Source organism: Montipora foliosa, chromosome 12 (assembly GCF_036669935.1).
Source record: "Montipora foliosa isolate CH-2021 chromosome 12, ASM3666993v2, whole genome shotgun sequence".
NCBI classification, from domain to species: domain Eukaryota; kingdom Metazoa; phylum Cnidaria; class Anthozoa; order Scleractinia; family Acroporidae; genus Montipora; species Montipora foliosa.
In genome coordinates, this window is record NC_090880.1 from 40,791,685 (window position 1) to 40,803,526 (window position 11,842).

At 41.4% G+C, this 11,842-nt stretch overlaps 1 protein-coding gene across 6 annotated transcripts in view; it reads left to right on the forward strand.

Annotated features, from left to right (window-relative positions):
- LOC137978941 (uncharacterized) overlaps positions 1-11,842 on the forward strand; it is a 39,828-nt gene that overhangs the window by 21,885 nt on the left and 6,101 nt on the right. For 2 of the 6 annotated variants that reach the window (XM_068826064.1, XM_068826065.1), the window contains 3 exons: positions 5,461-6,099; positions 7,671-8,620; positions 9,375-9,468. In XM_068826064.1, coding sequence (XP_068682165.1) covers positions 5,461-6,099; positions 7,671-8,620; positions 9,375-9,468 — 1,683 coding nt within the window. Of the gene's footprint in view, positions 1-5,460; positions 6,100-7,670; positions 8,621-9,374; positions 9,858-10,811; positions 11,104-11,842 lie in introns of all 6 variants that reach the window. The other 4 variants (XR_011118240.1, XR_011118241.1, XR_011118242.1 and 1 more) reach the window with 4 other exon arrangements.

The window sequence follows — 11,842 nt, forward strand, 5'->3', positions numbered from 1 at the left end:
CGAGGAAAGCTCCCGTTCGATCAAGATATCGAATGGACGATTTGTGGCATTGTGTTTGAACTTTGTGATTGTTATTTTTATCATGTGACCGTTTCCTTGCTGAATGAGAAAGCGGAGTTGATTGTATTGAACTACCGCGCTGCCAAAATTCGTGCTCTTGGCCGCTAGCTCACCGATCCTAAAGAAGCCATAAAAGGCGAGTAAAAACATAGCAGAATAAAGAGTACGTTGAAAAAGCTGATAATGTAGTATGACCTAGTGAACCGACCAGCTCGTGTAACACGGGCCGCGAAATTGGTAAACGGATATCGCAAGAACCCTGTCGACTTAGGGCTGTCAATAACTTATTGATTAAAAATGCCTGTGTAGGATCGCGTAAACCTTTCAATTTGTGCACGTAACTGATAGCGGACAGATAAAATTTAATGGTCGAGGAGGCTAATTTCCGTGCGTGGAGATAAGAGATAAAGAGGGCCAACGAAGGTATTGATATGGGTAATTTGAGATTATCCGAATGAAAAAACTGTTGAGTAAAAGCAGCAAAAGTAGCCCAAGCTCGCTGGTAGAGTTTGTGTGTGCCCGACGACAGTGCGGAATTTAACAAACCCTTCAGCGTAGTGACCAATTCTCTGGCAGAAGGTGGGTTAGCCTGCACGCAGGCGGTTGGATGGTCGAAAAACCGGAATTCGTAATGCGGTCGCCATCTTGGATTCGCGCGGCTAGGTCTGGGCCGGGTTGAGGGTCGACAAAGCGAGCGAGGGGAGGGGGGCGGAGAGGAGAGAGAAAAACCGCCTGCCCGAAAACCAGCCCCCTTTGAGTAGCACAATTTCGCAGCGTCCGCCGGTGGACGCTGTCTTCTGATTGGTCGGCAGACATGCTGTCAATCGACACAAGATTTAATATTCATATACCGCTCTTGTCACCATAGGCAAAATGATGAGCTCGAATGTCGATCGAGCGATTCAAAGTGCTTTAGATTTCTTGGTTTAACGTTTTGCCGTTAAACTTATCCAAAAATGTAAGCCAAGTGACCATGTCGGACTTGGCTTCTTTACTTAGGCGAATGCGGTGGTACGGGCGCTTGGCCCCTTTGGTAAGATCAATCATGCGGCGAAGAAAGGCGCGGCCTGGGACAATAAATGAACAGGTAAAATTTAAAAGGCCTAATAAAGACTGCAATTCCCTAAGAGTAACTTTACGCCGTTTATAAAAGGTACGCAACAACATACGACATTTCTGAAGCTTATCGACCGGCAGCCTGCTTCTTGCATTACCGAGTCAAGCGTGATCTCCGCAAACTGTAAAGTCGTATCTGGGCCGACAGTTTTTTCCTGTGCTATGGGCACACCGAGGTACTCGCACACGCCAAGAAAATTAGTTAAGTCAGCATGGCATTTGTCTTGGCTATCAGCAATAAACAGGAAATCGTCTAAAATGTGTAGGACCCTCGAAGCTCCTAAACGGTTTATGGCAAGCCATTCTAGCGCCGTACTGAAAGCTTCAAAAAGAGCGTATGAAGAGGAGCAGCCCATGGGGAGACAGCGATCGAAGTAGTGTGAGTTCTGCCATTTCATGCCCAACAGAGCAAAGTCATTGGGATGAATTGGTTTGATTCGAAAAGCAGACTTGACATCTGTTTTCGCCATAAAACAACCAGCCCCCTTCCATTTGATGACAGATACGGCATCGTTGATCGACGCATAGTGAACTGACGAACAATCCTCGGGAATAAAATCATTAACAGATGAGCCGGGGGGATAGGATAAATGATGTATGAGACGAAATTCCGAGGGATCCTTCTTGGGAACTATGCCTAGCGGGGAACAACGAAAATTGTGAAAAGGCGGTTCAGAAAAGGGGCCCACTATGCGACCGGCATCGCGTTCCTTGTTTAATTTGGAAACAACTATTTGTGGTTGCTCGAGAGCGCTTTTCAGATTAGGAGATTCAAAAGCGTGCCGCTCACCCATAAAATGGATATGAAAACCACAAGAAAAACCAGAAACTAAATACTCTTGAAGGGAAGCAGGGTAGCCGTGTAAAAGATATTCAAGCCTGTCCACCTTTACGGGCGTGACCGGCCGACTGTGTAAGACTTGAGCCATTCTTGGGGAGAGCGGCACGCTGTTGATTAACGGCGGAGCATTGGCTGGCTGGGTGCTTGGCACCACACTTGAAGCAAAGATGTTCGAATTTGCAACCACCACAGTATTTTCCGGCGTGAAAGGACCAGCAGGTCCCTTTGGGAAAGGACTGGCGCGGCCGGGTGCGTGGAGACCCCATATCCGGCTTAGGTTGCGCGGGTTTGGCACAAAAATTTATAACCGCCTTAATCCATAGTTTCCAATGAATGGTATCCCAAGGGTACTGGTCAGGGGCTGAATGTCGTATGTAACGAAACTGTTCGTCGTAGAAATACCAGTCGCCGGGTTTAGTAGAAATGTCGCGAATAATCTCACTATATATCATTAGCCTAGGTGTCTCGCTGACAGCCATTGTAAAAAGTTGTGAATTTTCTTGGACGGCTGACATGGCTCAAGGGTCAGACGAAGTTGACTTGACGAGTTAGACGAGGGCGTTAAACAGACAGAATATCTATCCTGATTAGGGGAAGATGTGAGAAGGGACCCAAACTCGATGAATTTGTTAGCCCAAATTTTAGCTTTAAGCTTAGGGCTCACACTACTCCCTAGAGCCACCGCGATACTTGCATGCGAAGGGTTCTCTATTAGCTGGCAACGAAAGCGGCTGTGCCGTGAACTTGGAATTGGTGGCCGTACCTTCGGTGAGCACGGAAACTTCATTCTGTAACGACGCCTCTACAACCTCCGTAGTGACCGGAGTTGGTGCTTTGACCTGCCCCAGTGCCTGCTGGACAGCTTGGGTGACAGCGAGGGATAAAGTTGCGGACAGAGCTTGCACGTCCACCGTCATTAGGTTCGGGGGAGGCGTTGCAGTAACTGATTCTGCTGTTTCCTCGGTGAGCTCTGAAGCCCTTGGCCTTTTGGATTGCGATCGGGTGGTGGGTGCGGGACGCTTCTTGGGCGGCATAACTTAGCGATAAGAACATGTCAGTTAACTTCCTGAGACTATCAAGGTCTAAGTTAAGATTGCTCCGAGGGGCGGTACCGTAAAAACGCGATGGCAATGTAGGAAAATTATCTAGCCAAGATAAAGGGTGTGAAAAGCCAAATTCCAGGGAAGATTATAAATATAGTGCACGCACAGGCTACCGAGTGAATAGGGCACACCCTATAAGAAGTTAGGTTGGCCGGATAAGGATTGCACACTCGTACGGCAACTGGTGGCAAAAAAATGCAAAAAAAAATAGTGCTTAAACCACATAAAAACAAAATCATAATATTCTGGGTCCTACCAGAACCAAACAACTAAAACAGTGTACAGCCAGTGTCATGAGCAGATAAGCTGCAACGCTAAACAGTAAAATCAAAGGCTGACACGCAGCCAGTGCCGTGCGCAAATAAACCGCAACGACTAGAATAAAACGACAAAGGCTGACACGAACAGAATTGGGCTTGGTCCACAAATTAACATTACTGCATCACATTTGAGCGAAAGGAATAGTAGCAACAAAGAATTACTGGTTGCCATCGCTAGTAAAAACTCGAAGAGATTTGAGTACCGCTCCCCGAAGACTGCGGTATAACTTAAATTGCCCCCCTACTATTTAAGTGAATGCCATCCGCAGAAAAGAAACTATTGCATGCCCTCCAAAAACCCCTATGGCCCCAATATATGGCGTAAGGGATAGGCTCCAAGACCACCCGGAGATATCGTGTTAAAATATCGACTCTTTAGTTGAAAGCCACAGCTGCGCGTCGACGGATAGTCTGGCATACGCAAACACCCCTTACGCCGTACGAATCATGCAGCAAGTGCACAAAATCCTCCAAGGCAGAGCCCACTTGCAAAGGAGGACAAGATGTTAAATCATTAGTGCCAAGTTGCACAATAACTATATCTGGGCGAAACGAGTGAAGGATGAGTAGATCGAACTTGGCCGTTTTAGCGATTGTGCGCCCCCCAATTCCATGCCAGCTAATGAGGGCGGACGCCGACAAATGGAACGTTAAATCCAAATGGCCGGAGTCACTTTCAATGAAGTCATGTAAGCTACGAAATAAACGAATGGCCTAGAATCAAAACGCGAGGTGTACCCATACTAGACTACCCTTCGGAAGAGCTCCGGAATTAAGGAAAAAGAAATCAAAGTAAATGAACTCTAGAAATAATGCAAGACAAAATAACAAAGGAACTAAAGGGAACTTGCCTGAAAGAACAATACGACTGAACGCTAAAAGGCAGAAAAGTTCTTCTTGCGATGATGGCAATAGTAGAAAGGGGCCGTGAGTACGAGATAACCGACCTTTTGTACTTAACTTTAACACGCGCCCATTTTTCATTGGACAGGAGACTTCCATAGTTGCCAGATTAGAGCACAACCCGCAAACTGATAAGACAACGGAAATGCCTCGCGATAAAATAACATTATGCTTTCGGTCAACGGAATAATGTTTACCACAACTACTAAAATGTTGTAACAGACCTAACTCAATGTTTACCCAATTCAAAGCCTTTGGTAATAAAACATTTTTTCCAGGTATTTCCATATCATTTAAATGTGAATGCCACCATGTCATGCAAATACAATACACAAAGAATCTTAATCCCGGGAAATTTGAACTGGGTACAACATTGAGTTGGCCGATTAGGTGGTCCATTGATATGAAAAATTGTCACATCAATTTATTCATGGTATGTAAATCAGGAGAGCCATTTATTGTATACTAAAATATGAATACTTTGAAGGTACCGATGCTGTATAGATATATCTATAGGATAATCAGACACTGCAACTTTATTCAAGATAATTCCATCGGGAAAACAGTTTGATACAAAATCTACAATGTTAGCATGTTCATAATTTTACAAAAGTAAATGAGTAAATTCAAAAAACCAATCTTTTCTCGGGAATTTTGTGAGCTTTGTTTGGCCAAGAAAAAAAAAAGGATAGATCTCTTCATTCTTCGAGAACAAAGGGTTTTTGTTTGTTTGTTTGTTTGTTTCTTTGTTTTATAGCGAAGATATCGATGACTTCTCCTATTGATGTTAATGTGCCAACCAGAGCCTTTTTGGACGCCGAAAAAAAAAGTTCTTTTGTTCAGTGGTTGGCAAATTTCAATATCAAAAGAAATTTGACGTCAATGTTTGTAAACAGATATCTTCCCTATGTAATCTTTTGCAGCATGTTATGTTTCTGGTAACTATATTTTTTTACATTTTGCATTTAAACGTCTGCTTGAACGGAACTGATGTACTTTTAAGAGTTGCTTCTTTGACAGCGATTATATTCGTCAATTGAAATCATAACTGAGATGAAATCCGCACTTCAAGTATTTGATCTCATATACTCTTTATTTGCTTTTTTATTTCTTTTAGAAATTACACATCTGTTAAAGAAAACGTAGAAAATGGTACCATCATATTCCAAGTGAAAGCCGTTGACGCAGACTTTGGCAACTATTCCATCGTAACATACAGTCTATTAGATGGTGAATACTCCGGAAAGTTTTCTATTGATGCCTCATCCGGGAATATCACTCTCATTGGGGAACTGGATCATGAAAACACCAGTAAAATCATTCTTCGTATACAAGCAACCGATGGGGAGTTTTGTACCAATATGACCCTGTCCATAAACGTTACAGACGTGAACGATAATTATCCGTATTTCTCGCAAAGCTGGTATTCAGCCACTATTTTCGAAAATATTTCAATAGGCTTTTCAGTAATTAATGTAACAGCACAGGATAAAGACAGTGGATCAAATGGTGAACTAACGTATTCGCTGGTGCAAGGAACAAACGACACTGATGCACTCGTTTCAGAAACGTTTTCAGTAAATTCCTCAAATGGAGCTATCACAACCTTGAAGAAAATTGAACTAAATGCATTTCAAGTAGAATACAGATTTCAAGTAGAGGCAACTGATAATGGCATCCCAAATAAGACAGTGTCCACGAACGTTACAATCATTGTGACAGATATCAATGATAACCCACCAATATTTATTTCCAGGTAAGATAGAACTCATTAGCATTTAATAACCTTTTATTACTGTTATTTATTTTAAGTTTACCAAATAAATAATAACATGAACAAATGAGCACATACACAAATAACATTTAATTACTGTACATATTACGGGTTAAAGAATATTTAAAACGAGAAGTAATAAATAAATAGCGCAAACATAATTGATCTATTTGGCTGGGAGACTTCCAGAAACCACAAGGATTTTATAAGGAGCCTCCCTGGGACAAAATGGCTTCATGTATGACTTAAATCCGTAAATTTGTCCGTAATGCGCCGATGTTTCGACATCTGCTCACTGGGTGCCTACTATCTCGCTAAAATATCCGAAAACTCCAAATGAAAGGTAGAATGGTAAGACCCGTTTTCCAAGATTCCCGGATCCGAAAATTGACAATTACGTTGTTCCTTTATTCCAAACCGAATTTTCCTTTCTGACAGTTACGATCCAATTTGGAGAGTCTTTGCGCGGTTCGACAGTTTAGAAGGGCGTTATTTGTATACGTAATAGGACTACATGCTGTCCAATTTGAAAATACTGTAATTGGATGAGAAAGATTCTGAGGACCGAGGAATTTTTTGAATCCAATTATTTCCAAATTGGACAAGCGTATAGTCCTGTTACCTGTTAATTATATAGCATCCAAAGAACGTCGTCAAGCTCGTGTTCGGGAATCTCTTCAAGCTTTCTCACTTCGCTTCGCTCAGCACGCCACAGGTCAAACACTTTAACCCAATTTGTTGTGCTTCTTTGAGTATTCTTGTTCTGATTATTCTCCCTCATCTCGAGTAAATCAGTAGCACCTATCTCTGGAAACCTAGCTGAAGACTCCATCTGAGTCGTCAAAAAGGTGGAGAGAAAAGTCGGGAAATTCGGCCATTATCAACACAAAGCAAAACCCTGCGAGCGATGATCGCTGTCTGACGTTTGAAAGTAGTGATAATAGCTGCAACCTGATTGGCCAGTATTCGGTTCATTTATTTATCTTGACATTTGATTGGTTGATGGTTAGTATCCAGATTTTCCTCAAATTGGACGGTTTGTTCAAAGCTGAAGGAAACGTTCCGGCAAAAACTATGCCATTTATTTTAAATTTGGACAGTTGGCAAAAATTAATAAAAAATAGATCTGTTGGCAATATTGGATTTTGATGCAGCTATATAATTATAGAGGTAAGCGAAATTTCGTTCGGTTGATTCGAGTATCATAGTTGAAAAATCGCTACATGCGTAAACCACAAACAATAGAGGGTGTGTGGGGGAGGGGTTGAACTGTATTTGGTCAATCTGAGTTTTGCTAGCAAATGGAAAGCTAGAAATTGTAGATTATTTTGCCCTTCACGAGCACGCTTACTCTGAAGTAAAAATGTAAATCATAGCGGTTTCCTTTAACTCCTATCAGTCATTCAAAGGGACACATCGCGTGCATTGATCGGCTTTTACACGAACTCCTCTTGTGGCTATTTTAGACAGTCCGTCAAGTATCTTCATAAATAATATTAACGGCAGGGAAAAAACAAATGTTTTGGTTTTGCGTTTTTATATCTCATTGCTAGAAATTACACATCTGTTAAAGAAAACGTGGCAAATGGTACCATCATATTCCAAGTGGAAGCCGTTGACGCAGACTTTGGCAACAATTCCATCGTAAAATACAATCTAAGTGGTAAATATTCCGGAAAGTTTGCTATTGATGACTCATCCGGGAATATCACTCTCATTGGGGAACTGGATCATGAAAACACCAGTAAAATCATTCTTCGTATCAACGCAACCGATGGAAAGTTTTTTACCATCATGAACCTGTCCATAAACGTTGAAGACGTGAACGATAATTATCCGTATTTCTCACAAAGCTGGTATTCAAACATTATTCGCGAAAATATTTCAATAGGCTCTTTAGTAATTAATGTAACAGCACAGGATAAAGACAGTGGACCAAATGGAAATCTAACGTATTCACTGGTGCAAGGTACAAACGATGATGATGCAATTGTTGGAGAAATATTTTCAGTTAATCCTACAAATGGAGCCATAACAACTTTGAAAAGAATAAAAGCGGATGCTGCTCAAGTGACTTATAAATTTATTGTTGAGGCCAGTGATCATGGCACTCCAAGTTTAAAAGCGAACGCAAATATTTCAATAACCGTCAAGGACATAAATGATTCGCCCCCAGAATTTACAGAATGCACAAACTTTACTTTCGAGGAATCAGTCGAGCAAAGAACCAAACTACAACATGTCTCTGCCTCGGATGCAGACTACGGATCGAACGCCAACATTACTTATTCCCTCACCGTCACAAATGCGGAAGTTTGCAAAGCAAAGTTTGAAATTGATGAGGATGGCAACATACAGAGCCTAGAAAATCTTCCCAGGGGTTCTACCTGTATTGTTACCATCTATGCTACTGATGGAGTGCACAAGGAAGTTTGCGTTCTTGATCTTCAGGTTAAGAAGGATCCTAATTTAAGAGGAAATTGGGCTGGAAACGCTGACACAGGTTAGTGATTTTCGGCACAATCAGTAAGAATCTAAACGGCATTCTTATAAATATGTCAACTGTGACTTTTTTCGGTCATTGCAATCTCATTCTTTAGATTTCGCTGGTCAACAGGCAGCATCTTGGACTGTTTCTTTGTGTTTTAGTAAACAAACGGTTTTCTGTAAACAAAACATAAGGAAGGCTCTCAATACCTGTCCAAATCCTTCCGGTATTTGTTTCTCTAAGACGATTCTGGGTATCGGTAGCCAAGGACTCGAGTCGCTTTAGAATTATTCTATTCAGTTCAGCTTTGTGCGCAAAGACCTTGCAATAGGCAGTGACTTATGTCCAATCTCTTTAAGTCTGCTCCTTTTATCTCTCTGAAGAATTTTTTTTTATTGGAACCGTTGATATTCGCAATACAAAATATATACACTAAAAGATGTTCAAATTGTTTTGATTGAGGTTGAAAGTAGAGGAGTAAGCTGGTGCCCTGTTACAGCAAAGACTAATCAAAGGCCATCTTTTTCCCTATTTGTCTTTTGCAATTTTTTGGGGGGTCCCGAAACAAAATTCATTTATTGCGCGCAAATTAATCACAAGGAAAAAAAATTGCTTTTATAGACTCGCTTAAAAAAGGTGGGTTGAAGCGGACTTCGATGGTCTTAGATATGGTATACTCATTTTTAATGTTTCAATTTAGAGTATTAATATTCCTTGGTTTGAAATTGAGGTACTAAAATTTCTTTTTTCGTGTTATTTTTCATTTTAGATGCAATTACTGCGGGCATTGTAATCAGCATCCTTGTGTTTCTTGTTCTCTTATGTTTGTGCGTTTGGTTTGTGGTTCGGAGAAGGGTTGAAAGGTATGTTTGACTCGATACCTAAACTCAAATGTCTTAGGCCTGTCACGATTGCGCTGTGTACTTTTTGGACACTTTTTTCGCATTTTGGGCGACATTTGAGCTATTTCTTCGTATTTTGAGTAAGTTTATAGAGCAAAGTTTTGTCTTGAAGAACAGTTTTCAGCAAACAGGGATCCTTTCTAATGATCTTGGAATTGAAAAGCTGACGAAGGAGTGGAACTAACTGAGACTATGATTTTGGTCCGAGGGTGGTCATCGATGAGTTGCGTCTTGAGAAATGTGGAGTTTTTCAGCCGCTTTTGGATGAGTATGTTTTCCCATAGCTGCAAGGCCAAGCTTTCCTGGAGAAAAAGAAGCGGACAGTCACTTGGTAACTTCAATAAGATCAGGTGGAGTAGTAAACGGGAGGTTCTCAAGCGAGTAATGTGCTTGTTTGCAGATATCAAACACCGTCTGCGCATGCACCGGTGGCTCAGTTGGTCGAGCCTTGGGCTGCCATGCGGGAGTTCGTGAGTTCGACTCGGGCCGGACCAACAATCAGGGTCTTAAAATAACTGAGAAGAAAGTGCAGCCTTTGTAATAACATCCGCAGATGGTTAGACTTTCTCGTAGACTCTCTGTAGGACGTTAAAGATCCCATACACTAGTCGAAAAGAGTAGAGTAGAAATAGATTACTTCATAGAAAGTGCGCCGTACGGGGTTTTATGCACGAGTTGTTTGTGTCAAAAACCCGAACGAGCGAGGAACGAGCGAGTGAGGGTTTTTGACACAAACAACGAGTGAATAAACCCCGTACAAAGCACTTTCTATGTCGTAAACTGTTTATTACACATAACATGAGAATTTTCATTAAAATAGTTTTCTGAACGCGAATTATAAACAAAAACTCACTAACAATAGAACCAAATGCAAATTTAATTTAATTCAATAACAAAGTACGATTTGCACGATTTGCACGAGATGCACGAGTGATTGGCATGGAAACGCCTTTACGCTATCGTTGATTGGTTATACTTTCACATGTGAAATAGCTGTACGCAATTCTGATTGGCTGTATAGGCTTTTTTCACATGTGAAAATAAAGCGTATAGATTTGTACAAATGAGCTTTATGGAATGAAATTCTCGTGTTATGTGTAATAAAAAAGAGTATGGCATGGTGTTGTGGCCTGGCCTTTCCTTCAGCAATGTGGTCGGCTTGGCTTGGCGTAATCCTCTGAATGGACTACTGATCGATGAGACCACATAACAGCAAAACAGACAGTAGTCAAATTGAAGGAGTTCAAGACAGTGCTGAAAGTGATGAACTGCTAAAACGATGAAATATCTCCTGCAAATTGTAGGGACATCTAGCTCCTTGAATTAATTGATGATCCACAGAGCAGCCACTTGAAGACCTTCGCTTGGAGCTGGCTGTTCTGATCGATGCCGGAGTGCATTTTGAAAATACAACTTGAGAAGATGACGTGCCTTTAATTTTCCCTTGCTATGTGCGTCCTTCAGCCGTAGCACACGCTGTTGCAGTCGATCACTACCCTTACACCGACGCGATTTCACGAAATTGCGAACAGCACTGAAAGTCGCCTTCTACAACCAGCTCAACGCACAAGCACAGGGCTGCGTCCTTCCAGGAAGGTACTTTTACAAGCAAAATTAAGCGCGAAGTTTCGTGACACCCTGAGTGCTTTTGAAGCTGCGCGACTTTGTTGCCCCGTGGCTAGCAAGCCGTTGCCTCCAATAGCAGCGTCCTTGGAAGAGCTAGGAATTTCCCTTTCGTTAACCATGATGCTACGATAATGAATCTAGCGTATATACGTATGTTGCTGAAGCACAGTCACGTGCGAAGAACCATTAAGCGACTTTTCAGCCTAATTCTTGCAAGTGCTCTTACATCTCGGAGAGACTCTACTCTCAAGATTCTCTCACTATATATATACTATTGAAATGATCCCGCGTCCGTGTGGCGTTTGATATAAAGAAATATGAAACTAAGTCAGTCTTCAAAAACTATATAACTTAAGTATCTTTTGTTGTAAAACATTGATGTTTTAGCAGGAAAAGAAAACAAACAGCGGCTACAAACATTTTCATTTTATACTTGACGTTTCGTATGTTGCAACATACATCATCAGAAGTGACGGTTAAAACTGTCCAAAGGACAAAAGTATTTATTGATGTTTTAGTTGTATGATCATTTCTAAACGACGGAAGGCGAATTCTTTCGTAAAAGATAGGCATACTTATCAGAACATCTCCGAGGGAATGTTTCTCAGTTTTTAGGAACTCTTTAACACTACTGTATTTCTAAATTGAGAGCACTAGTTGTTGAGTTTTCTCTCATTTTTGGAACAATTTCACCGCAATTTTTATATAG